The sequence below is a fragment of the Oncorhynchus tshawytscha genome, linkage group LG05 (genome assembly GCF_018296145.1).
Source record: "Oncorhynchus tshawytscha isolate Ot180627B linkage group LG05, Otsh_v2.0, whole genome shotgun sequence".
Classification (NCBI taxonomy): domain Eukaryota; kingdom Metazoa; phylum Chordata; class Actinopteri; order Salmoniformes; family Salmonidae; genus Oncorhynchus; species Oncorhynchus tshawytscha.
This window is the reverse complement of record NC_056433.1, coordinates 30,705,977-30,733,224: the sequence shown is the minus strand read 5'-3', so window position 1 is coordinate 30,733,224 and position 27,248 is coordinate 30,705,977. Positions and strand designations below refer to the sequence as shown.

The 27,248-nt window shown below is 44.2% G+C and overlaps 2 protein-coding genes across 3 annotated transcripts in view; both read left to right on the top strand.

Moving 5' to 3' along the window:
* LOC112247856 (gephyrin) overlaps positions 1-7,033 on the top strand; it is a 140,883-nt gene extending 133,850 nt beyond the window's left edge. The window contains 7 exon segments of the mRNA XM_042321800.1: positions 1,095-1,216; positions 1,431-1,518; positions 2,737-2,810; positions 2,913-2,977; positions 3,088-3,191; positions 5,253-5,349; positions 5,836-7,033. Coding sequence (XP_042177734.1) covers positions 1,095-1,216; positions 1,431-1,518; positions 2,737-2,810; positions 2,913-2,977; positions 3,088-3,191; positions 5,253-5,349; positions 5,836-5,969 — 684 coding nt within the window. The 3' untranslated portion in view covers positions 5,970-7,033.
* A 338-nt stretch (positions 7,034-7,371) lies between these two features.
* The window catches only part of LOC112250466 (protein PALS1-like), a 27,221-nt gene continuing 7,344 nt past the window's right edge, over positions 7,372-27,248 (top strand). Inside the window, exons 1-6 of one of the 2 annotated variants that reach the window (XM_024420645.2) lie at positions 7,372-8,437; positions 11,835-12,401; positions 13,931-14,142; positions 19,310-19,387; positions 26,344-26,472; positions 26,948-27,109. In XM_024420645.2, coding sequence (XP_024276413.2) covers positions 11,990-12,401; positions 13,931-14,142; positions 19,310-19,387; positions 26,344-26,472; positions 26,948-27,109 — 993 coding nt within the window. In that variant the 5' untranslated portion in view covers positions 7,372-8,437; positions 11,835-11,989. Of the gene's footprint in view, positions 8,438-11,455; positions 11,719-11,834; positions 12,402-13,930; positions 14,143-19,309; positions 19,388-26,343; positions 26,473-26,947; positions 27,110-27,248 lie in introns of those variants that run through there. The other variant, XM_042321799.1, reaches the window with a different exon arrangement.

Below are 27,248 nucleotides of genomic sequence, written 5' to 3'. Positions count from 1 at the left end.
ACTGTGTGAACGCAGTACATTATAAAACATTATTTATATCAACAGCAGAAGCCTATATATCATACTGTATATGTATTGGATAACGGCACAATCATTTGGGCCTTTTTGGGCTTGGGCTCATAATGTATGGCTCATAAAATGTATTTAATGTATGGCTTATCGGGGTCAGGTAGCTTCAGGCTTGAATTTTCGATCAAAGCTCTTATCAAACCTGTTTGTTAAGAGGGGGCTCCCGAGTGGCACTGCAGTCTAAGGCACAGCATCTCAGTGCTAGAGGCGTCACTACAGACCCTGGTTTGATTCCAGGCTGTATCACAACCGGACGTGATTTGGAGTCCCATAGAGCAGCGCACAATTGGCCCAGCGTCATCCGGGTTAGGCCGTCATTATAAATAAGAATTTGTTCTTAACTGACTTGATTTATTTATACATTTTTATTTAACCTTTATTTAACTAGGCAAGTAGTTAAGAACAAATTCTTATTTACAATGACGGCCTACCCCAGCCAAACCTGGCATGCTTTTGAATGACACTTCCTGTTTGGAAACACTGGGTTACCAGGGAGAAAGTGATTTATTGTCAGGATGGAACATTTGTAAAATCCCTGGGAAATATTCAACCTACACCAGGGGGTAAATGTTAATAGACAAATAAAGAGAGTTCCAAACCTCTCTGCTAATAACAGCTAGCTTTCAGGTTACATATCCCTCCTATTAGGCCCCTCCGCTCTAGTGGATTGATCCCTGCACCACAATCCTGTGGTTAGTACATCGTTTGGTGACCTTCCCCGCACCACTCTGATCACTCCCAGACAGTCCTAGCAAAATTCCTGCTAGAGAAATCGTTTTTGCCAAAAAGCTAAATTTGTTCACGTTTGACCATTTTAAATATTACAGCAAGTTACTTAATTGTTACCCCGAAATGATTTGATATTGAGATCAAAACAGCTGCACTGGGTCTTTATTAAAACATTTTGCAACAGAAACCGACAATGAGTGTTTCTTATTGGACAAATCCAGGTTGTCCCTTCCTGTTGCAGTTAGTTTTTTTTTCTCCAATTGGTGCCTAATGAACACGTCCCCTGGTGTCTCTAGCTGTTGAACCCAGAGGACGACCTCCATCCAGGGAAGATCAGGGATAGTAACCGCTCCACGCTGCTCGCTACCATCCAGGAGCACGGATATCCCACCATCAACCTGGGCATCGTGGGAGACAAGTAGGACTTCACACTCCTCTTCCTGTTCTTGATGCTCCTCCCCTTTCTGTTCATCTTCCTTTTCCTCCTCCTCCTATCCCTTCTCTTCTTCTCTGTCTACTCTCCTTCCTGTTCCTAGTCCTCTTCCTCCCATTACTTTTCCTCCTCCTCTCTTCTCCTCTTCTGTGGTGTTTGATGGTAACTGGTAACTGTTCTCTGTCTATCGGCCCCACAGCCCAGACGACCTCCTGAACGCCCTGAACGAGGGCATCAGCCGTGCTGACGTCATCATCACCTCTGGAGGGGTGTCTATGGGAGAGAAGGTATGTGAGCAAATCGTGAGTATGAATGGTCATTGGTTATGACATTGCACTATGCTGACACCTTGTGGTTGGGATGGGGAACTGTTTAAAAATATATAGTAGATATTATTTCAGCCTGGTCTCATAGACCAGATGTAACAAATTAGTATGATTAGTATGATATGTTATGTTTGGTATGGTTACATAAGACATAGTTATCGAAGGCAAAAAAATTAAGTAGGATGGATGGATGGGAGTATAAGGCAAAAGTCTAGTAACCCAAAGGTTGTGAGTTTGTATCTCATTACGGACAACTTTAGCATTTTAGCAAGTTTTAGCTATTTTTTCATTTTAGCTAACCCTTCCCCTAACCTTAACCATTTAAACTAACTTCTACACTTAACCCTACCCTTAACCCTAACCCCTAGCCTAGCTAACATTAGCCAAATAGCTAACATTACCACCTTGTGCAAATTCGTAACATATATTGCGTTTTGCTAATTCGTAACATTTAGTATGTTTTGCTAATTCGCAACATATTGTAACGACCCTGGGTTTATAAGCTCGGAAATCGACCCTGCCGCACGAGCATGCTTTTACGGCACAGTCGATAGCGCACCGGACCTCGGGCTAGAAGGTCGAGGGTTCGAGACCTGCTCCCTGCTGTTTCATTACAATATAGTACGTTTTGAAAATTTGTAACATATAATACAAATTGTCATTCGTAATATATCATACGAAATGGGTGATGGACATCCACTAATTAATACATACATACCTTACGAAACGTAACATATCATACTAAATGCTAAATCTCAAATTTACTTACATAATGATACAAAATGCTCTGAGACCAGGTTTTTAATTTGCACATCCCTCTTTGGAGGACATAATTGTTGTTTCTTTTACAGCTATTTCGTTACCTATACATTTGACACAAATGTTACATACATACATGTAATTGTGGTGTTAATATTATGTGGAGAAATGTACAATTTCACACAGCAAGGGTCGTATTCATTAGGGCCCAAAACGAAAACATTTTTGCAATGAAACATTTCTATCTAAGTACTCCCTTCCTGTTTCAGTCAGTTGTCTTCCGTTTGGTGCCTGTTGAATACACCCCAATGGTGCACAAGACCTATCTGTACAGCTACACTATAACTAGAAGGTGAATGTTTTTGTCTAATGTTTATGTGTACCTTTGAAGACTCCAAAATGTGTGATCCTCTTTTTCAGGACTATCTGAAACAGGTGCTGGATATTGATCTGCATGCTCAGATCCACTTCGGACGAGTCTTCATGAAACCAGGGTGAGATGGATGGATGGATGAATGGCTGGCTGGCTAGGTGGATGTGTCGATGGATGGTTCCTTGAACAACCGTGTTGTTCTTCTCTTCTCCCATCATTTCAGTCTCCCGACAACATTCGCCACGTTGGATATGGACGGCGCTCGCAAACTCATCTTTGCCCTCCCAGGTAGTGTGTAAAGTAAAGAGAAAGAGGGAATCAGACAATCGTTTCCAGACTGGTTTTCTAACACACTCTTCTTTTCTCTCCCCCCACCCCACCCCCCACCCCGGGCCCAGGTAATCCCGTGTCTGCCGTGGTGACATGTAACCTCTTTGTTATCCCCGCCTTAAGGAAGATGCAGGGGATCCTGGACCCACGGCCCACCATCATCAAAGCCAGGGTAAGAAGGCACAGGGCTCCATGAATCTTTCTCAATTTGTCTTACCTCAATTGCTTGCGTCCTCTATCTCGCCTTCCTCTCCAAATTCATTGGAGGAGAAGGTCAGAGTGGATCTTCTCCTCCAATGCGTTTTGAGAAGGAATTGAGAAAGAGCCCGCGTACCTCGAAGTAGGATCAGCTCCATGCACATTTTATACTCTGCGTATGCACATTTTATACTCTGTGTATGCACATTTTATACTCTGCGTTTGCACATTTTATACTCTGCTTATGCACATTTTATACTCTGTGTATGCACATTTTATACTCTGTGTATGCACATTTTATACTCTGCGTTTGCACATTTTATACTCTGCTTATGCACATTTTATACTCTGTGTATGCACATTTTATACTCTGCGTATGCACATTTTATACTCTGTGTATGCACATTTTATACTCTGCGTATGCACATTTTATACTCTGCGTATGCACATTTTATACTCTGTGTATGCACATTTTATACTCTGTGTATGCACATTTTATACTCTGCTTATGCACATTTTATACTCTGCGTATGCACATTTTATACTCTGCTTATGCACATTTTATACTCTGCGTATGCACATTTTATACTCTGCGTATGCACATTTTATACTCTGCGTATGCACATTTTATACTCTGCGTATGCACATTTTATACTCTGCGTATGCACATTTTATACTTTGCGTATGCACATTTTATACTCTGCGTATGCACATTATATAGTGGTTGATGTGTTGTATTGCAAGCAGGCAAGTAAGTATTTTGTGCATAGAGGGGATATGATGACATGCTTATTCTTATTCTGATTATTTTTTTAACAGGAGCTTTTTGACATTAGTGAAGAGTGGAGAGTGGATAGCTCTGTTTTATTTTTGGAAAGTAAAATAATTTGACATAGAAATCTATTTCCTATATTTATTTTATTTTCATAAACATTGCAGAATAAATTCCTCACCTCTTCTGGCTGTGATGGGTTCATATTCACAAAGAAGTCATACAACAACATACCATGCCCAAATCTCATTTAATTGGGCCTAGTAGCCTAGTAAATAGATAGGCTGTGTATTTGAAGTTTTGCTGCATGCGATCCTATAGGCAGTGTGGTTTATAATCGGTTACACCTTCGAATTTCAAAGACCAACACTTTATCTTTTACATTGAAGTATGCTACTGTATTTTTTGTTGTTGAGTAGGCCTACAATGTTTCAGTCCAGAATATTTGGGTTGGGGGGAAAGGTCCACAACAATTTGCCATTGTTTTCTCTTTCAGAAACTCACATTCCTTTGCCATAAGTTACTGCAAAAGATTCAAAGATTCTGCCATCTCCAAAAACACTATAACATTTGCCATTGTTTTCTCTTTCAGAAACTCACATTCCTTTGCCATAAGTTACTGCAAAAGATTCAAAGATTCTGCCGTCTCCAAAAACACTATAACATTTGCCATTGTTTTCTCTTTCAGAAACTCACATTCCTTTGCCATAAGTTACTGCAAAAGATTCAAAGATTCTGCCGTCTCCAAAAACACTATAACATTTGCCATTGTTTTCTCTTTCAGAAACTCACATTCCTTTGCCATAAGTTACTGCAAAAGATTCAAAGATTCTGCCGTCTCCAAAAACACTATAACATTTGCCATTGCTCTTTCTTTTAGAAACTGCTGTTGCCTAATTCCAATAGTTCCAAATTCTACAGCAAAATGGTGTTATTTTCACCATGAAAGGTGAATGGAGGGTGTTTTCCAGGTGCCGTTATAATGCTTGTTCAAGTGCACACAGTTTTGCGACAGGTCTGATTTACAACGGAAAGCATGCGCACAAGTATGTATGGCGTGTGCAATGTTTTCATTATCTATATTTTTTGGCATAAGTACTCTTTTTCAGAAATGGCGCACTCAGATATTTAGTGTGAAATGTATGCAACGGTTATAAATGAGGCCCCATGGGTCCTACCTATGAGCGTTTACATTTTTGCGCCCCAATAATCTGTCCTTACTCCTGAAGTGTACACTTGTTTACTTCCTTTCATGTCTCGTAGTTGTCATGTGACGTAAAGTTGGATCCTCGCCCTGAGTACCACCGCTGCATTCTGACATGGCACCACCAGGAGCCTCTGCCATGGGCACAGAGCACAGGTAATAATAGAACCACGTTCTATTCTATTCTGTTTTATTGTGCCCTGCGATACGAAGCGATACGCTGCTATACTATACTGCATGTGTAGTCACAGGCTCTATAACGGACTATCAATGGACTGTTCATTGATTTTGTTCATGGGCAATTGTAGAGGGGTTAGCTACAGTCCTCTAATCTAACAAAGCCTCCCACTGTGACTATTTTCATTGTTTTGTATTCCATGTAGTGCCTAATTGATTCAGTATACTGTAGAGCTCAAGTGCATGAAGAGTGCATAAAGAGCTACAATTAGATTGTGTGGTATTAGTAGCCTCTCACCCCATTGCATGGTGTGGTACCGAGGTCATCCTGACTGTCATGGGATAGATCCTCCTGGACTTGTGTGGTTGGTTAGGGCCTAAAGTGCATGTATTCTCACCATCAGTCTCTTTCTCTCTCCTCATTTCCTCCCTCCTTTCCTCCCTATCCTTTCCTCCATCCTGTAGGTAACCAGGTGAGCAGCAGGCTGATGAGCATGCGCAGCGCCAATGGTCTCCTGATGCTACCTCCAAAAACAGAGCAATATGTGGAGCTGCACAAGGGAGAGGTGGTCGACGTCATGGTCATCGGCCGGCTATGATGTCATCAAAGGGGGACGTTGAGATGGCTTCATAGAGAGAGAGAGGGTTCAAATGGGTGTTTCACGGTGCATGTCCACATATCATTGACTATTCTGTAATATGCAACGGCACAGCTAGTTTTTATTGATTTGGATAACGTTGAGGTATAGTCAACATCTCGATCACAAACCTAGGTACATATGATACAAAAAATATATAATTACTTTAAAAAGATTATAATAGTATTTCAGACAAAGACAAATATAACTTTTAAAGAAAAAAATCGAATTATCAAAAGAGATTTATTCTGTAATATATTATTATTATTATTCGTATTATTGTTATCATTATTCTTCTTATTATCATTATTATATTATAAGTCAACTTAATTCCTTTCATTGCAATTGCTTTGTGTGTTCAATGCTAGATCTTATCGATATCGGTAGCATTTTAATAGAGCTGTAGGTGCCTGCCAGGACAAAAAAATAAATAAATATATATATATATATATATTATTTTCTCATCTTTAGTGGGGGGAAAATGTTTTTTTTTTTTTAATATAAAGAAAAACAATGAGGAAGACTCCAGACTTCCCACGGTGCTCGGTTAAGAGGAAGGAGGGGAGGGCATAATCTAGGTCTACTTTCTCTGTGGTGTGACGCTTTAACGGTGACGCCACACACTTCTATTTTTCTCTCGTTATAGTATGCATCATAATGGCTTCACAAAGAGCTTTGCTTGTTGTTTATCTTGTGAGTCTTGTTTATGTGCGCAGTTCCAAATGCCTGGGCAGGGACGATGGTGGTGATAGGAGGGAAGGGGGCAGTCACCCACCAACCTGCCCAGACCCTGAAGCTTCCTTATTTATCATCTGACCAGGTGCAACTCTGCGCCCGAACCCCCTGGGGGCGTGGTCACCCGTGAAAAACAAAAACTTTTATTTGATCGACTAAGAGTAAGGGGGGAAAAAAAACATGAAATAAAATAAACAGCTTCTTTAAGTGCTGACAGCCTTTTTAACTGACTTCACAAAAAAATGTACAGATAAAAAAAAATGCGAAGAAGATGAACCATATTGTACAGATATATGTGACCAGCACTCCTAAGGAAATGATTATTATTAAGCAATGAAGAGACATTGAACAACGCGGTACTATAATACATTTTCCGTAATGATATGAAACTGATGAAAGAGACTACGATAATAAAAATCCTTGATCATTATGTAAAAAAAAAAAAATACAAAAATTGTTGGGTTTCCTTTTTTCAAATAAAAACCTATTCAAAGAAAAAAAAAAGTGTTCTTCTTTGATGCGGGCAGTGACACCTTGTTTTATGGTGGACCATTAACTTGATCACGTTGATCAAGTTTATTAGCACTTCCGGGGCCTGTAGAGTAGGAGTGTTTATCCAGGATTCGTTTTGCAATTCGGATTATATTCCTAGATCAGCACTGGTACACTGAGGCGCTTTATGAATACGGGGCCCTGGACGTTCCGCATCGATGTAGCCTATGAAGAAACCTAGGACATTGAACGGTTGATTAAATACACGTGTCACTGTGAGATGAGAGCGGATTACCCTCATAGAAAATACAGTGGAAATACTTTTGAAGCTGTGTTTGGGCAGACAGATACAGTGCAGGTGCCGTTGACTGACCCTACCTAGAATCATCAATTGCTTCCTTTTTCGGTCCCACTTTAAACTAAGTACAACTTGTAAAAGCTTTATATAGTATACGTAAACGCTTCGTAAGCACTACATAAATGCTTCACAAATCATTTATAAATGGTGTATACGCGTACACAGTGCATTACGTCGCATTTGGCAATTCACCCTAAAGTGGGAATGGTTATGCCACCCTTTATAAACCATTTATAGTATTACATACTCTTTAAAGAGGATTTGTGATGCAGTTATGTAGTGTTTATGAAGCCTTTATATATCCTATGTAAAGCCTTTATAAATTGACGGCTACTTCATTTAAAGTGTGACCCCTTTTTCATTGACTTCATGCACACTGCTACGTGATATTACAATATAATTCCACCTATCATATATGATCGTGAGGTGCACAGTCTATTCTCCATAACTCCACTAATTCTGACCAAAGTCTTCTTATTGTAATATTTAGCCGTTATGTATGTATCGTGCTGAAAGTAACCTAGTGCATTGTTTGGGGAATAGAATGTCAAGGTATTTCAAGGCTGTTGACAGGTGAACACTTTGGCGCATGACCATTTAAATGGTCAACTGTGGCGCTGTGGGTTTGCCTGGGAGATGCCCAAACACCATGCGCAGTTACACCACAATGATGTGAGCTGACCCAACTCGCCACAGACCCGCTAAGTACGATCATGAGAGACCAGGCCGAAGAATAAAGACGTTAAAGCTACGCATCTTGGTAATGTTATGTACGCAATAGAACACGACATTTCAGAACCATCGCATGTTAAGGGATTACTTCTTCTGTGAAGACTTGGAAGCGGTGAGTAGACTTCTCTGTGTAGTGAGACTTGAGTCCGATCGATTGACTACTCTCGAAACATTCATTGAATACCAACTTCACCAACAGGATCAGCGCACTCTTGAGTGTGTGTGTAGAATGCAATGACTGTATGATGTGGAATGTTGGCCACCCAACGGTATTCCAACTATTCAATGAAGAAAATCAGAAACAACAAGCCTACAAATGCATCAATTTAACTTGTATAAAATATTGCTTTATTTCACAATTTAAGTGGCTGTTTATCGCAATTAAAACTGTACATGACAGATCGCCACTCCAAATGTAGGCTATAATTGTTACATTAACGGTGTTACTATGTAACACCTATGTCGTGCCATTATGTAACAATAACTCCTTGCTCCCAGTATTAGCCCCACTACTAGACATGTAATAGGTTTTGCTGTTGCCAGCAGTGAAACAAACCTCTAAACTGCCTAATCTAAGTAAGTCTAACAATAACTTACTTTTAAGCAAGTGCACATGGCTGTCCTGTCCTGCTTCTATACATTTCTATAGATCTACATTGTCCAGACCAAATGTAAAAACCTTTAATATTTTGGAACCCTTTTGACCAATGAGTCCACCTGACATTTAAAAGACATTTAAAACAGAGTTGTACAATAGACTCCAGGGCATCATCCTGTGAACAGAAGCCCACGTTTTCGGACCGGTTTAGACAATCAAAACACACATTGTGATCTGATTATGACCAGATCATCCTGCCCACCTCCAGAGGAAGTCAGACACGCATTGTGTCTGGATATCTTACACGTGTAGACAGATCTGGACAAAAACCCTGTTCATACCTGCTGTTAACATGTGTCCTTCGTCCTGATCTTGTCTGTGTACACTTTTAAGATCTGATCACAATGCATCTTTTAATCTTCTACACTTGTCAAAAATGTGGGCACAATCAAAATGTGGACAAGATCAGGACAACAGACCCATGTTAGAACACAGGTATAAACACAGGTATAAACAGTGCTAAATCATCATTATTTCCGCCCTCTAAAATCACTGACAGGTAGCACCATTATGTCTTGCAATAAATAAATAAATACATATTATTTAGAAAGAATAGCTGTGAAATAATTGGCATAAAGGAAGGGACCAGGAAATCTGGTCACAATGCAGACACAGTGGATGGATAACAGACACATTTTAATACCATTTGTAGACACATTTCTGGTAATCTGGCCACAATCAGAATGTGGACAAGATCAGGACAACGGACCCATGTTAGCACCAGGTATAAATAGGGCTATAGATAGTTGTACACTGCTTTTGAGCAGAGTCCGTAATGCTGGTCAAAGGTAGTTCACTATATAGGGAATAGGGTGCCATTTTGGTACACAAGCAGTCACTCTGACAAGTAGTCTAGCCACCAGCTGTAAGGAACCGTATTTAATTAGCCACCAATTTGTACCTGTTTACCCAGAGGGGCACCTCTTATCAATGTCCCCCTCAATGAATCAATTAGCTATGATCTAGTGTAGTTAAAGCTAGATGACCCTTGAGCCCTACTGTCTATTGTAAAGCTTACAGTTAGTGAATTGATTTTATACACTTCTAAATTATACAAGTGAAGATAATCCTACTTAGGCCTAAATTTGGATACAGTTACCCCTACAAAGTGTGTGTGTGTGTGTGTGTGTGTGTGTACATTCATAGTTGAATTTACATGCAGTCATCTCATCAGAACCAATGCCAGCTCTCAGATATCTCCTCAGTCTCACACTGCTGACAGAGATGAAGCCTGGAGGAGTGTAGTAAACCAGATCTCTCCTCAGTCTCACGCTGCTGACAGAGTTGAAGGCTGGAGGAGTATAGTAAACCAGATCTCTCCTCAGTCTCATGCTGCTGACAGAGGTGAAGCCTGGAGGAGTGTAGTAAACCAGATCTCTTCTCAGTCTCACGCTGCTGACAGAGTTGAAGCCTGGAGGAGTGTAGTAAACCAGATCTCTCCTCAGTCTCATGCTGCTGACAGAGGTGAAGCCTGGAGGAGTGTAGTAAACCAGATCTCTCCTCAGTCTCACGCTGCTGACAGAGTTGAAGCCTGGAGGAGTATAGTAAACTAGCAGATCCCTTTTCCCAAGGCTTAACCAACCCCACAGGAGAGGAACAGAGGAACAGATGGCCTTGGTGGCTGACTGTGGCTGTCTGTACTGTTTGTCAGCCTCACCGCGCTCTAAACGGGGCTAAATGAGAGTAGACCTGCCAGACATGATTAGCTGGTGAGGGGGATAGGGAGGTTTACCATGTAGGACGTGTTGTGGGTGGCTGCATCTCTGACAGGATCCTCCCAGGTTTCAGTCTCAGAAAATGCTGAGAAAATGTCCAAGATAATCTTTCATTATTACATTGATGACGTTCTCATGTTATTTCCTGTTATTCCCTTTCACTGGGTTTCCTGTTTGTCATGTTAGTTCGAGACATTTACATTGTTTGCTTCATTTTCATGAGGTTTTCTCCCGTTTCCCACAGCATGAGGTCTGACTGGGTCTTGATTGGGTGGACATTTAGAGAGCCGGCTGATTTTTATAGTGAAGTGCCCCAAACACTACCTGAGTAATGGTCCTAGCTTTCTGCTTCTCCATTCTACTGTTCTTAGCCAGACAGAACCTCACCTTCGTGAGAACTTTGTCCTCACATCCTGGCATCCTGAAATACTGTACTTCCGTCCCTCACACACAAAGCACTTTCTCCTCATCCATTCTCACCACTTTCGGAAGAAAAAAAAACTCACATTTGGCCCTGTAAAAAGAACTTGAAGTGCAGTTGTCTATTTCCCAATGAACATCTGATAGTCATACAATCATATAGTTGGCTAATCCAGATTAATACTGGTTAACATCCTTAAAATAGATTGTAATCCACAGCAGCAATAACAGATCAGGTCGGTTGTATACCCGTAGTATAACGGTATTGGTTGAGTGCAATATCCTACACTTATTGTCTCATTTTGTATCCCTATTATGGCTGTAGATGGATAAGATCAGCCTGAAGGACCCAGAGAGCAAAGGGTTAAGTGCTAAGCGGGTATTAAACGAAGAATAGATACTCAGAAGGAGAGATACTCAGGCAAGTCCTGCTGGGGACAGAGTGACAGACAAGGGTGGATGAACCTGCTGGACTCAAGGGATTGCAGCAGGCAAAGTAAGGGCAGGCCAGGGAGGTTGCCATGTTAGGAGTTAGATTAGCTCTTCCTGTGATTGGAAACCTGGGAGGAGCAAGGAGAAAATGGTGGTTCTTGTAGTAAGGTAGGTGATTAACAAAGGTCAGGGTGAAGCAACCAGGTTGGCTATTATTGTCGCATATGGCTCACAAGACTAAAACAGTGGTAACCTTGCTGCTCTATCCTGATTATCTGTTTCAGGACCTGCTGCCCCACTGAAGACAGATAAGATCCGTTCCCGACTGAAGTGCTATGGCCCCTGCTGCAGTGAGGAGTCCTAGCCTCAGGCCTTCATAGTGGACATTGAGCTACCATCACACACGGGTGTAGGCCAGGGCCAGACTCCCGGAGCAGGGATGATCACTTCCCACAGGAACGGAGGACCCGGATATGTAATAGAGGACCCAATGGGGCCTGTGAGTGGCACAGAGGGTCTTGGGAGTGAAGCCAAGCTCCAGCAGAGGGAGAGGGCAGTGGACTGCCCCCCTGGGGACAAGGTGGTGGGGACTGGGAGCAGCGTTGTGCAGGGTTCCCGGTGCAGCGCCCAGATGGAGAGGATCCAGAGGTACCAGGAAGAGCTGAGGAGGAAGAGGGAGGAGAACGCCAACAAAGGGAAGCATGAGATCGATCTCAACGCCTCACTCAGGCTCAAGAAGCTTGCCCAGAACCCAGCCAAGACGGGTATCGACAACCCTACGTTCGAAGCGCCTAAGGCGGGCAAGGAGAACAAGGATGGGAGCCCCCCGCTTGGTGGGGACACGGTTGAGGGTGAGTAGGGTCATGTGGGACTGAAGGGAGGAAGTGGGGGAGGTGGAGGCGAGGGGTAGCTCTGTGAGAAGAAGAATAGGAGAGTTGGGAACTTTTGTGACATTTCTGTGAAACAAAGAGTCAGTGTTTTAGGGAGGGGGCTGAGCGAGGGGTATTGGTGGAGAATGGGGGATCAGAAGTGAATGTCAATGCAGAGGCTCTCTCCATTTAGTCACATTAAAGTCACTCACTCCCCCTCACCTCTGGATTCATTTGGAGTTTAAAACACTTCGGTTTGGAAGTTAGTTTTTTTGTCTGTGTTCTCATTCCTGCATAGGCCTGAAAACTATCTGCTTGGTTGGAGGGTGGTTGTAAATCATATTAAGTCATCTTAATATGATTTGTGACGTGAAAACAAGTTAATTTAAATAAATCAAAATTCAGAGTATTAGCTTTTGTGTCAGTTGGCTAGATTTAGAGGAGACGGGCAGTTGCTGCTGACCAGTTTTAGCAGACTCTTATGAGCATAAAACTCAAGTCTGCCTCAAGTGCCTATAATATAATGACCATTAATAAAATATAACCTTATATCTGCACAGCCTTTTCAAAAAACACACACACACACTCAACATGGGCATACGCTCCCCTACTTATTTATTTGGACAGTGAAGCTAAAATGTTTTATTTGGCTTTGCACGCCAGCATTTTGGATTTGAGATTTTTTTTAAATTAAATATGAGGTGACAGTACAGAATGAACTTTTATTTGAGAGTATTTTCATGCATCTGTTTTACCGTTTAGAAATGACAGCACTTTAGGTATCTAGTCCCCCGTTTGAAGGTGTCATAAGTAATTCAGACACATTCACTTATATGTGTATTAAAGTAGTAGAAAGTTGAGTATTTGGTCCCATATTCCTAGCACTCAATGACTACATCAAGTTACTAAATGGCCCACACACACACACACACACACGCACACACTATACACCCTCCCTGCTTCTTCTTATCTCAGGTATACCCACTCAAACAGACCAGCTTCTGGTTCATAACAATATATTGGGCTGTGTAAGAAAGGCTTTACCCTCCCTTTCCCCTGGTGCTGTGTCTCTGTGCTCCTCAGAGTTGCTATGTGTAGGTGGTACCTTCATGCCAAACTTGATGCAGATGCCAAATCCTGTCTGGGAAGTGCAGAATCCCACGGTTGCACAACCCAATCAGGGTTTGGCACCTAAACTGACTTTTGGCATGACAATATCCAATTAGTAGCATGGTTTTCACATAACCACACTGTCTCCATGCAAGCCAGTGCCTACTAGCGCCAGAAAGGTTTGAAACTGAGACATGCCATTACCTTCAGAAAAAAACCTTCCCATTGACGGTGGTCTGAATCTTTAGGGTCACAGGCGTTACAGGAAGTAAATGTATGTCTCTCGGTTTTAAGCCTCTCTCTATGGCACTAGTAAGCAAGGGCTCGCATGGAGAGTGTTCCTGGAAATTAGGCAATTGAACCTAACCAACCTCTTTGTCTCTCCCCCTCCCCCTCCCCAGAGCTGGAGGAGCTGCTGGAGGCCCTGCGGCGGGTGCAGAGCTGCCTGGTGGACGCCCAGTCGCAGGCCGACGTGGCTCTGGTGCTGGGCCTGCTGCACAAGGAGGACTTCCAGAGCGCCTTCGCCGTCCACAGCGCCGTGGCCCAGCAGATGCAGCCGCGTGGCAGCCCGCCCTTGCCCCTCACCGCCCAGGCCCGCAGCCTTTATCATGAGGTAGAGTGAAGTAGAAAAGAAACTACAGCAGACTCGTGATCTTGATGGATCTAGAAATTGAATGGATCTTTTTTTTCACCAATGTATCGGTCAGGAGGTAGGGGGAGAAAAGAGGAGAAAGAAGGGATGGTGTCAGGAGGTAGGGGGAGAAAAGAGGAGAAAGAAGGGATGGTGTCAGGAGGTAGGGGGAGAAAAGAGGAGAAAGAAGGGATGGTGTCAGGAGGTAGGGGGAGAAAAGAGGAGAAAGAAGGGATGGTGTCAGGAGGTAGGGGGAGAAAAGAGGAGAAAGAAGGGATGGTGTCAGGAGGTAGGGGGGAAAAGAGGAGAAAGAAGGGATGGTGTCAGGAGGTAGGGGGAGAAAAGAGGAGAAAGAAGGGATGGTGTCAGGAGGTAGGGGGAGAAAAGAGGAGAAAGAAGGGATGGTGTCAGGAGGTAGGGGGAGAAAAGAGGAGAAAGAAGGGATGGTGTCAGGAGGTAGGGGGAGAAAAGAGGAGAAAGAAGGGATGGTGTCAGGAGGTAGGGGGAGAAAAGAGGAGAAAGAAGGGATGGTGTCAGGAGGTAGGGGGAGAAAAGAGGAGAAAGAAGGGATGGTGTCAGGAGGTAGGGGGAGAAAAGAGGAGAAAGAAGGGATGGTGTCAGGAGGTAGGGGGAGAAAAGAGGAGAAAGAAGGGATGGTGTCAGGAGGTAGGGGGGAGAAAAGAGGAGAAAGAAGGGATGGTGTTAGGAAGAAGGTAGAGAAGTGTGTTGGGAGAAGGGAGAAGTGTTGGGAGAAGGGAGAAGTGTTAGGAGAAGGGAGAAGTGTTGGGAGAAGGGAGAAGTGTTGGGAGAAGGGAGAAGAGGATTTTGGGGGATGAACAGATGGAGATAAGAATATGGAAAGGAAGAATGGTACAGCAGGGTAGGGAAGAGAAGTGGAGAGAGGTAGATGGAAGGAGATTAGGATGAGAGGATGGTGACAGAGAAACCTAAAGAAAGGAGGGTAAATGGGGCCGGGACGAAAATATCCTTGGCACTGACCTTAGTGTGTTGAAACTGGATTAGGGTTTTGGCTGGACGGAGTGGAGCTACAGACTGAAGTGACTTTAAGTAGCAGGTAATGAGAACTAACGCAGCAGGTTAAGATAATGTCGCAGGTTAGGATAGTCCGGTTAAGGTTAGGGTTAAATGCTACAGTTGTCCCCCGACGCAACTCGAACATGCGACTTCTAGACCATAGCTTTATTCTATCTAGCCACAATCCTGAATTCCCCCTCTCGCTTGTCATTTGTTGCCTCCGTGATGTCACCATTGAACACCTCACAACATTTCCCTGCTGGGAGTGGTGCTACTCACTGTGCCAAGATGACAGGTGCAACATGAACTCAGATGTGGACATGCACCCTGAGCTATCTGAAGACGAGTGTAAGGCTACACTGGGCCTTCCCACACTTTCCATACAATAATAATCATTCACTGGGTTTATAGAGCCACGCAGTCGGTCATATAGCCAGCCATGCTGCAGTCTTGAGAGAAGGAGTTGATCTAGCTACACTGTAATATATCTGATGGGATCCTCCCACAATATACAAGTTCTCGGGATTGATGTCAAGAACTAATAGGACATGATGGAATTTAACACACGCTGGTCAATATTGATCAGCGTTCGAATAGTATTAACTTTTCTTCCAAATGATTTAGCTGCGCTTGATTGAGCTTGCCTGCCGCATTGGAATCAATGGAATAGTCCCAAAAGCAAACTTCTACCATTTGGCACTCCGCGGCAGGCTCAATAACACACTTAAGAGTTTGAATGAAAACAAATACTATTTGGACACAGGTCTTGATTTCTATAGGAAAGCTGGCTGTCAAACAGTCACAATCACGCTCACGTTCAGCCACGCTCAAGGTCCTAAACGATATCATAACCGCCATCGATAAGAGTCATTACTGTGCAGCCGTATTCATCGTCCTGGCCACGGCTTTCGACTCTGTCAATCACACATTCTTATCGGCAGACTCAACAGCCTTGGTTTCTCAAATGACTGCCTCGCCTGGTTCACCAACTACTTCTCAGATAGAATTCAGTGTGGCAAATCGGAGGTCCTGTTGTCTGGACTTCTGGCAGTCTCTATGGGGGTGCCACAAGGTTCAATTCTCGGGCCGACTCTCTTCTCTGTATACATCAATGATGTCGCTCTTGCTGCTGGCGATTCTCTGATCCACCTCTACGCAGACGACACCATTCTGTATACTTCTGGCCCTTCTTTGGACACTGTGTTAACTAACCTCCAGACGAGCTTCAATGCCATACAACTCTCCTTCCGTTGCCTACAACTGCTCTTAAATGCAAGTAAAACTAAATGCATGCTCTTCATCCGATCGCTACCCGCACCTGCCCGCCCGTCCAGCATCACTAGTCGGACGGTTCTGACTTAGAATATGTGGACAACTACAAATACCTAGGTGTCTGGCTAGACTGTAAACTCTCCTTCCAGACTCACATTAAGCATCTCCAATCCAAAATTAAATCTAGAATCGACGTCCTATTTCACAACAAAGAATCTTCACTCATGCTGCCAAACATACCCTCGTAAAACTGACCATCCTACCGATCCTCGACTTCAGCGGTGTCATTTAGAAAATAGCCTCCAACACTCTACTCAACAAATTGGATGCAGTCTATCACAGTGCCATCCGTTTTGCACCGAAGCCCCATATTCTACCCACCATTGCGACCTGTACACTCTCGTTGGCTGGCCCTTGCTTCATACTTGTCGCCAAACCCACTGGCTTCAGGTCGTCTACAAGACTCTGCTAGTCAAAGCCCCGCCTTATCTCAGCTCACTGGGCACAATAGCAGCACCCACCCGTAGCACGAGCTCCAGCACTAGTCACCCCCAAAGCCAATTCCTCATTTGGCCACCTTTCCTTCCAGTTCTCTGCTGCCAATTACTGGAATGAACTGCAAAAATCACTGAAGCTGGAGACTCTCCCTCACTAGCTTTAAGCACCAGCTGTCAGAGCAGCTCACAGATCACTGCACTTGTACATAGCCCATCTGTAAATTGCCCATCCAACTACCTCATCCCCATACTGTATTTATTTATTTATCTTGCTCCTTTGCACCCCAGTATCTCTACTTGCACATCCATCTTCTGCACATCAATCACTCCAGTGTTTAATTGGAATATTGTAATTACTTCACCACCATGGCCTATTTATTGCCTTACCTCCCTTATCTTACCTCATTTGCACACACGGTATATAGACTTTATCTACTGTATTATGGACTGTATGTTTGTTTATTCCATGTGTAACTCGGTGTTGTTGTATGTGTCGAACTGCTTTGTTTTATTCTTGGCCAGGTCACAGTTGTAAATGAGAACTTGTTCTCAACTAGCCTACCTGGATAAATAAAGGTGAAATAAATAAAACAAGCAATAGGATAACTGCTTTAGGCTGGTAGGGTTAGTTTGGAGAGCACTGTGTGAAATTAAGGAAGAGGTCGTAGGCTATGATTGAGGGCCTCAATCAGTGCGATGATGATCTCTCTCACACACACACACCATCTCTGTGCGTACAGTAAATCGATGTATACATTCGCGCCAGGAGATACTTAGCAAGGTGGTAATAGTTTGAGCCGGTGAACTGTGTCTAAACTAAGTGGCTGTTGCCGTGGGACTTCCTGATTGGCCTTCAGGGCGAGGTAATCTCCCTGCTGCCCCTGGGCCTGGCAGGAAGTGGCTGGGGATCTGAACTGCCGTGGCCAGAAAAAGAAACTCCAGCGGCTTACAGGCTAGAGGGGCAAGGGCTGGAGGGAACGAGGAGAGGAGGGCTGGAGGGAGGGAGGAGAGGAGGGTTTGAGGGAGGGAGGAGTAGAGGGAGGGAGGGAGGGCTAGTGGGAGGAGGAGAAGAAGGCTGGGAGAGGAGGGGGAGAGGGGAAAGTGCGTCACCTCGTTACCGACATCTTTGATTAGTTGAATGGATGAGCTAAGCTAGAGCCAGGGACCCGGATTGAGGGAGACGGAGAAGAGGGGGAGGAGGGAGGATACAAGGGTGGAGAGAAAGAGGGGATTGGGATTCTCATTTTGAAATGTGCAGTTTTTTTTCTATGATGAAGTAGTTTGTGTATGTTGATAGTTGTGGGTGCTATGAAGTTGTTATAGATGCTATAGAAACACTAACGTGATGACAGCACAAACAACTTCTCCTACTTCTATTGGACCTCACATGTTGAGAGCTTCATTCAGTATCTTTATTTTCCAACGCAACAGCCAGTGAGCAGAATAAGTGTCCGTCTCAAATGACAATCTATCTCCTATATAGTGCACAACTTTTAACCAGAGCCCTATGGGCCCCAGGGGCCCTAGTCAAAAGTAGTATACTAGGGGATAGGGTGCCATTTGGAATGGAGACTGTTACAGTAGTGTGACTTCCCTGTCTGGAATGTGAAACCCCACTGTGACTCATTGGAGACCTGCCAACTCTCTGTGTGTGTGTGTGTGTGTGTGTGTGTGTGTGTGTGTGTGTGTGTGTGTGTGTGTGTGTGTGTGTGTGTGTGTGTGTGTGTGTGTGTGTGTGTGTGTGTGTGTGTGTGTGTGTGTGTGTGTGGAGGAATCCAATCGATTAAGTTAACAGCAGAATGGCGTATGACATGACCTTCCCGTAAGAGCAAATTATTTGCAGGCTGAGACTCCCTCAATTATGAGGCAAACATATTTACTGTTATGGCCTTCATATGAGGACAAAATACCTCTGATAACACTACACGATGACAAGCGTAGCAGGATGAACCATCGGTGGTTTTAACGATAATATACTAAGACGTCGTTTGTGAGTAATGACTAAAACCTTGGCTATATTGAGGACGGGGTGATTCTTCAACCCATGACTTGTGTTCAGAAAGTTGTATGATTCAACTGCGATGTTGAATCACACGTAGAGTCTCAAGGAGTATTCAAGATGGCCATGTCCCTACTGGTTCCTGGCTGGTGAAGTTACTAACTCATGTACACTTTGAACTTCGAAATGACGATTCCAGATTACCAATGCTGCTTACTTAGTGGTACTTATACAGCTTACGATAGCCTGACCCCTTCTCTTGCTCTCTCTTTCTGTCATTCCCTCCCCTCTCTCCCCCTTCCTTCCCTCCTGATCTCTCCCTACTCTCCCCCCTCTCTTTTTCAAGGTGCAATGCATCCTACAATCCAGTCACCAGGAGGAAGGTGTAGAGCTCAGGAGCCTACTCACCACCCCCCACTTCCAGGTAAGAGACCTGAGATGCACCAGAACTTAACCCGTAACCTTCAATTAGGGAACATCACCTCGGATAACATCTAGAAAACATTATTTGGTTTGCAGAGTGTCCATGGCCCCCACACTCTGTCAGTGGTCCTGAGCTGGCCACCTGAGACGTACTATGGATAAAATCACAATGTCCCATTTGCCACTCAGATATCTGTGAATATGCTCCATATGCCTTGTTCATAGATTCCATATACTGTACGTCTATGCGAATCCCTGAGTCATCCTCATGTGTCCGACTGTATCCAATCCTGACTTCAGCCTCAGAGGGGCTAAGGAAAGTCACTTAGTGGGTTTTAAGTGGCTTGGCCCGTTAAAGGCCTTGAACTTTACTCTGTGTCTTGACTAAAGGTACACATGACTATCCTCGATGAAAGTTAGGGAGGACACTTCAATTTGCCTACTAATGAATTGGCACGCTTTTCAGGTCACGGATGAGAGAGAGGACAGAGGAGAGAGGGTGGAGAACGGACTTTTTCCCAAATGAGACAAGGCCATTGTGTAGGTGATATTACAGGGCATCGTGGGTTTTGGAATTTGGAAGGTTAACATGATACATACAATTAGGATGATACTTACAGTGTATGCATCTCCGACACTGAAATCTCTTCTTTGGGTTTATAGCCGAGCATGCCATCAACAAATCCTTAGATCTATGAAGCAGCCTAAGAGTTGCCCTTTGACACTTGACTCAAGCTTCTTTGCTGGTCAGTGTCCAGGTCAATGGCATGCCCCATATGCGTGCCACACAGGCACAGAGAGGTCACTCAATATAGATGGCTTATCGCTGACGTTTACATGATTGACCCCAGGGCTACGTGCCAGCCTGGTGTTGGCACCGCTGAGATGTGCTCTCTAAAGCCTGTCGCATGCTTCCCAGTCAAAACAGTTTGCGCATATATTATGACTACATTTTGTGACGTTTTGGTGTTCGGCAGGGTTTGTTCATCTGTTCGGGCACACTAAATGTTTTCTTGGGGCACGTCAAAGTTCGGTAGCCATAGTCTACGCCCCTTTGTCGGTGATTGGTCAATAGTACTACCCCTAGTGGCAGTGGGAACTATGGACAGAATTCTTCAATAAAGTGTTTATTGTCATTCAACGAGAGACAACTAGGTTTTCATGCAAATTTTTTCACTTGAGAAATACTGAACCAAACAACTTAGTTAAATGTTAAATTGTGCGACTAACCCTCCTCTGCAAAAATGTACAAATGGTTTACAAATGCCTTGATTTATCTTAGATTTATTCTGACTATTTTGAGGAAGTGGCAGTTGTTGTTGCTGCAGCGTATCAAGAGGGACAAACGGTAACATTGCCTCTATTTTCTGGCTTTTCAACAAGAAGAAAAAGAAGGTTCGGTTTGCTGCTAGCAGAACTTGGCTAGGCGAAGCGAACCTATGTGTCTCAGACACTCCCTTAAAAGACCTTCGCTTCGCCTAGCCAAGTTCTGCTAGCAGCAAACCGAACCTTCTTTTTCTTCTTGTTTTCTGCTATCATGGCGGTCTGCAAACAAACTTTAAAGGTGCATGCCGCCACCTACTGTACGAGAGGCCACCCCATTGCGAGAAATGGAAAAACCCCAACATCGTATACGATTCAAATATAAAATCAATCCGAAAACCCATTCCCCACCCTTCAGACATAGTCCAAATCACATCCCTATACAGGCGCAGGGGTCTGTGAGGACGGAACATTCGTCCACCGGATTCCTTGTAATAAATGATACAAAGTCCACCTTTTTAACATGCAACATGCGATCTCTTACCCAACTACCATGGTTTCTTCAACGTTAACCCCTTATTCCACTCTCCTCGACGCCTTCGGATAGGAAACATGTTGGACAGCCTGGCTCTTATATGGTATCTCACTTAACCCAAAATACATTGTACAAAACATTAAGGCCCCCCTCCTTTTTCATTCAGAACAGCCTCAATTCGCTGGGGCATGGACACTACAAGGTGTCGAATGCTGGCCCATGTTGACTCCAATGCTTCCCACAGTCGTGTCAAGTTGGCTGGATGTCCTTTGGGTGGTGGGCCATTCTTGATACAGACGGGAAACTGTTGAGCGTGAAAAACCCAGCAGCGTTGCAGTTCTTGACACGAACCAGTGCGTCTGGCACCTACTACCATGCCCTGTTCAAATACATTTAAATATTTTGTCTTGCCCATTCACCCTCTGAACGGCACACATACAGAATCCATGTCTTAATTGTCTCAAGGCTTTAAAATCATTCTTTAACCTGTCTCCTCCCCTTCATCTACACTGATTGAAGTGACACCAATAAGGGATCACCTGGCTTTCGCCTGGATTCACCTGGTCAGTCTATGTCATGGAAAGAGCAGGTGTCCTTAATGATTTATACTTAATGATTCATCCTGAATGCTGATTGAGACTCTTCTTCAAAGAACAAAATAACATGGGCGTGTACCAACCACGGAATCTATACTGAACAGAAATATAAACTCAACATGCAATCATTTCATTGATGTTACTGAGTTACAGTTCATATGAGGAAATCAGTCAACTGAAATAAATAAATTAGGCCTTAATCTATGGAGTTCACATCACTGGGAATACAGATATGCATCTGTTGGTCACATATACCTTTAAAAAATGGGCCTCAGGATCTCGTCACGGTATTTTTGTGCATTCAAATTGCCACTGATAAAATGCAATTGTGTTCGTTGTCTGCAGTTTATGCCTACCCTACCATAACCCCACCGCCATCATAGGGCACTCTGTTCACAACGTTGACATCAGCAAATTGCTCGCTCACATGACGCCATACACATGGACTGTGGTTGTGAGACCAGTTGACGCATCTATGGTTTTCATCGAGACGTCAAACGGATCTCCCAGATAACGCCATTGGTCCAAAACCCTCACTCCAACAACAACAACAAAGAGTCAGAACAAGGCTTGGATTTACTAGATTCCATGACTACTTTACTTCTCTTATTTCCCTTCTTGTTCGCCACTGTAATCCATTCCTTCTCACGCTCATCTTCGCTCAACGTGCCATCAGTTTCAAACAAAGAATCCCCGCCTTCGCCATCTTCCTCCTGCTTCACCTTTTGATGTCAAGCTTACAATCTCACGCCATTCGAAAACCGAACCTCGTATGCGGGTGCCTTAACAAGCTCCAGTTGAAAACTGTTCCCTTAACGAGGGTGTGGCAGCCCTCTAATTGACTGCATAAAGACTTTAAAGGCCCAGTGTGGTCAAAAAGGATTTTCCTGTGTTTTATATATACAGTTGAAGTTGGAAGTTTACATTCACCTTAGCCAAATACAATTAAACTCTGTTTTTCACAATTCCTGACATCCTCAAATGTATTTATATAGCCCTTCTTCTTTCAGCTGATATCTCAAAGTGCTGTACAGAAACCCAGCCTAAAACCCCAAACAGCAAGCAATGCAGGTGTAGAAGCACGGTGGCTAGGAAAAACTCCTTAGAAAGGCCAAAACCTAGGAAGAAACCTAGAGAAGAACCAGGCTACGAGGGGTGGCCAGTCCTCTTCTGGCTGTGCCGGGTGGAGATTATAACAGAACATGGCCAAGATGTTCAAATGTTCATAAATGACCAGCATGGTCAAATAATAATAATCACAGTAGTTGTCGAGGGTGCAGCAAGTCAGCACCTCAGGAGTAAATGTCAGTTGGCTTTTCATAGCCGATCATTATGAGTATCTCTACCGCTCCTGCTGCCTCTAGAGAGTTGAAAACAGCAGGTCTGGGACAGGTAGCACGTCCGGTGAACAGGTCAGGGTTCCATAGCCGCAGGCAGAACAGTTGAAACTGGAGCAGCAGCACAGCCAGGTGGATTGGGGACAGCAAGGAGTCATCATGCCAGGTAGTCCTGAGGCATGGTCATAGAGCTCAGGTCCCCCGAGAGAGAGCGAGAAAGAGAGAATTAGAGAGAGCACACTTAAATTCACACAGGACACCAGATAAGACAGGAGAAATACTCCAGATAGAACAAACTGACCCTAGCCCCCCGACACATAAACTACTGCAGCATAAATACTGGAGCCTGAGACAGGAGGGGTCAGGAGACACCGTGGCCCCATCCGATGATACCCCCGGACAGGACCAAACAGGAAGGATATAACCCCACCCACTTTGCCAAAGCACAGCCCCCACACCACTAGAGGGATATCTTCAACCACCAACTTACCATCCTGAGACAAGGCAGAGTAAAGCCCACAAAGATCTCCGCCACGGCACAACCCAAAGGGGGGCGCCAACCCAGACAGGAAGATCACGTCAGTGACTCAACCCACTCAAGTGACGCACCCCTCCTAGGGACGGCATGAAAGAGCACCAGTAAGCCAGTGACTCAGCCCCTGTAATAGGGTTAGAGGCAGAGAGGGGAACCGGCCAGGCAGAGACAGCAAGGGCGGTTCGTTGCTCCAGAGCCTTTCCGTTCACATTCACACTCCTGGGCCAGACTACACTCAATCATATGACCCACTGAAGACCCACTGAAAAGATGAGTCTTCAGTAAAGACTTAAAGTTTGGAGCTCTATAGGAGAAAGCCCTGCCTCCAGCTGTTTGCTTAGAAATTCTAGGGACAATTAGGAGGCCTGCGTCTTGTGACCGTAGCGTACATCTAGGTATGTACGGCAGTACCAAATCAGAAAGATAGGTAGGAGCAAGCCAATGTAATGCTTTGTAGGTTAGCAGTAAAACCTTGAAATCAGTCCTTGCCTTGACAGGAAGCCAGTGTAGGGAGGCTAGCACTGGAGTAATATGATCAAATTTCTTGGTTCTAGTCAGGATTCTAGCAGCCGTATTTAGCACTAACTGAAGTTTATTTAGTGCTTTATCCAGGTAGCCAGAAAGTAAAGCATTGCAGTAGTCTAACCTAGAAGTAACAAAAGCATGGATTAATTCCTTGTCTTAGGTCAGTTAGGATCACCACTTTATTTTAAGAATGTGAAATGTCAGAATAATAGTAGAGATAATGATTTATTTCAGCTTTTATTTCTTTCATCATATTCCCAGTGGGTCAGAAGTTTACATACACTCAATTAGTATTTGGTAGCATTGCCTTTAAATTGTTTAACTTGGGTCAAACCTTTCAGGTAGCCTTCCACAAGCTTCCTACAATAAGTTGGGTGAATTTTGGCCTCCTGACAGAGCTGGTGTAACTGTCAGGAGGCCTCCTTGCTCGCACACGCTTTTTCAGTTCTGCCCACAAAAGTTCTATGTCATTGAGGTCAGGGCTTTCTGATGGCCACTCCAATAGCTTGACTTTGTTGTCCTTAAGCCATTTTGCACCCCCACAACATGATGCTGCCACTCCCATGCTTCACGGTTGGGATGGTGTTCTTCGGCTTGCAAACATTTTTCCTCTAAACAAAATGATGGTCATTATGGCCAAATAGTTATATTTTTGTTTCATCAGACCAGAGGACATTTCTCCAAAAAGTAAAATCTTTGTCACCATGTGCAGTTGCAAACCGTAGTCTGGCTTTTTTATGGCAGTTTTAGAGCAGTGGCTTCTTCCTTGCTGAGTGGTCTTTCAGGTTATGTCGATATAGGACTCGTTTTACTGTGGATATAGATACTTTTGTACCTGTTTCCTCCAGCATCTTCACAAGGTCCTTTGCTGTTGTTCTGGGATTGATTTGAACTTTTCGCACCAAAGTACATTCATATCTAGGAGACAGAACGCGTCTCCTTCCTGAGCGGTATGATGGCTGCGTGGTCCCATGGTATTTTCCTTGCGTACTATTGTATGTACAGATGACCGTGCTACCTTCAGGCGTTTGGACATTGCTCCCAAGGATGAACCAGACTTGTGGAGGTCTACAATTGACTCAAATTATGTAAATTAGCCTAACAGAAGCTTCTAAAGCCATGACATCATTTTCTGGAATTTTCCAAGCTGTTTAAAGGCACAGTCAACTTAGTGTATGTAAACTTCTGACGCACTGGATTTGTGATGCAGTTAATTATGAGTGAAATAATCTGTCTGTAAACAATTATTGGAAAAATGTCTTGTGTCATGCACAAAGTAGATGTCCCAACCGACTTGCCAAAACTATAGTTTGTTAACAAGAAATATGTGGAGTGGTTGAAAAACGAGTTTTAATGACTTCACCCTAAGTGTATGTAAACTTCCGACTGGGGTGCATTCATTCTGCCGACTCTGTTGCAATACATTTCTTAAACTGAAGCAAATGGAATGAAACGGGGAGGGAACTCCCACTGGGCACAGACCACAATTCACAGAGGTAACCGCTAGGAACAACACAAAACTGCCTCCCTCTCTCCCTCTTCCCCTTTTTCCTTCCTCCTCTCCCTGTCGTCTTCCTTCCTTCCGTGGAATGACGAGATCGAGGTGTTTTGATGATTGATGGAGGGGAATCCTGCCTCCTAAATGCAGGGCAGATTAAGACGGATTGTGTGTACGCTGGAAGCTTAGCCAGCCCTCCTCTCTGGCTCCTCAAGTCTCTCTGCTGCAGGATAGAGACACTAATTTGGCTCGACGGTTATTAATTGTGGAGTACGGAGCGCCTGTCACCTTAAACGAAGTGGGGGAGTAATCTGTGTATTCTTGTTGGCTTAGAGGTGGAGACTGCTGACAGCTTGTGATAAGGAGGGAAGAAGGGAGAGAGAGAGAGAGACAGGGTGAGCTTTCGGTAACAGGTGCATGTTTAAGCATGGGATGGGAGCAGAGTTTAGGTTTCCCCCTTGACCTTTTCCAATAACTGGTGAATATGAAAGGATATGCGTGTGGATACACTGTGTATCAAGTAGTGGCTCAAGATCAAGAAGCTCCAATTCACCTTAGTCATTACTACAACAATCTAATTCAAACAAAATCGCATACACACACTTCCCAGTTCTCACGGCACACACTCCTTCTCATCCATGTGCCTGTGTGTGTTGTGTCCATCCCAGGCTCTGATGCAGGCCCATGACAGTGTGGCGGAGCAGGAGTTGGAGCCGGACCCAGAAGAGAGATTGATTCAGTACCTGGGTGAGACCGTCAAACTGGTGCGGCTGGAGAAGGCCAGCGACATTCCTCTGGTGAGCCACTCCCCCACCCCCACACACACACCCATCTCCTCTGATGCTCCAAGACATTCTAATTGCTATCCCTCACAAATGACCAGTTACCGGTTGCTGAATCCCTGAACTGACTGGGAGGAAGTCTGCAAGGAGTGAGCCAGCAGCTGGAGGGTTACCGGCTTCAATATCCTATATACTACAGTACATGCTGCTGTTGTGCACTTGATCAAGGCAATTGATTGTTCCAGGGGTGCTTGTGTGCTGCCTGTGCTACTCCCAGCCTGTGATGTGTGTTTTGTGTCAGGTTGGGTACTGGGACAGCAATATATATATATGTATACTGTATATCAATATCAATTTCTGTAGACCAATAAAGCATGTATTGTATTGTATTGTATGTACCCGATGCAGACTTGTCTTTGTGGTGGATCTTTGTGTCAAGTACGTCTAGGTTGTTTGCACTGATAAGCATGTCTGACTGGTTTTTGCCCAGGGCGCCACGGTTCGTAACGAAATGGACAGCGTGGTGGTGAGTCGTGTGGTAAAGGGCGGGACAGCCGAGCGGAGCGGTCTCCTGGCTGAGGGAGATGAGATCCTGGAGATCAACGGCGTGCCTGTCCGCGGGAAGAACGTCAACGAGGTCCACGACCTTCTGGTGAGGAACGGGTTAACAAGTCAGGAACGCTCACACTGGATATCACATCTGGCATATTTAAATTGACTGGTGTCAGTGGTACATTGATGCCGTCCGATCTAATGGATATAACATTTTATATAGCGCCGCTCCCATCTTT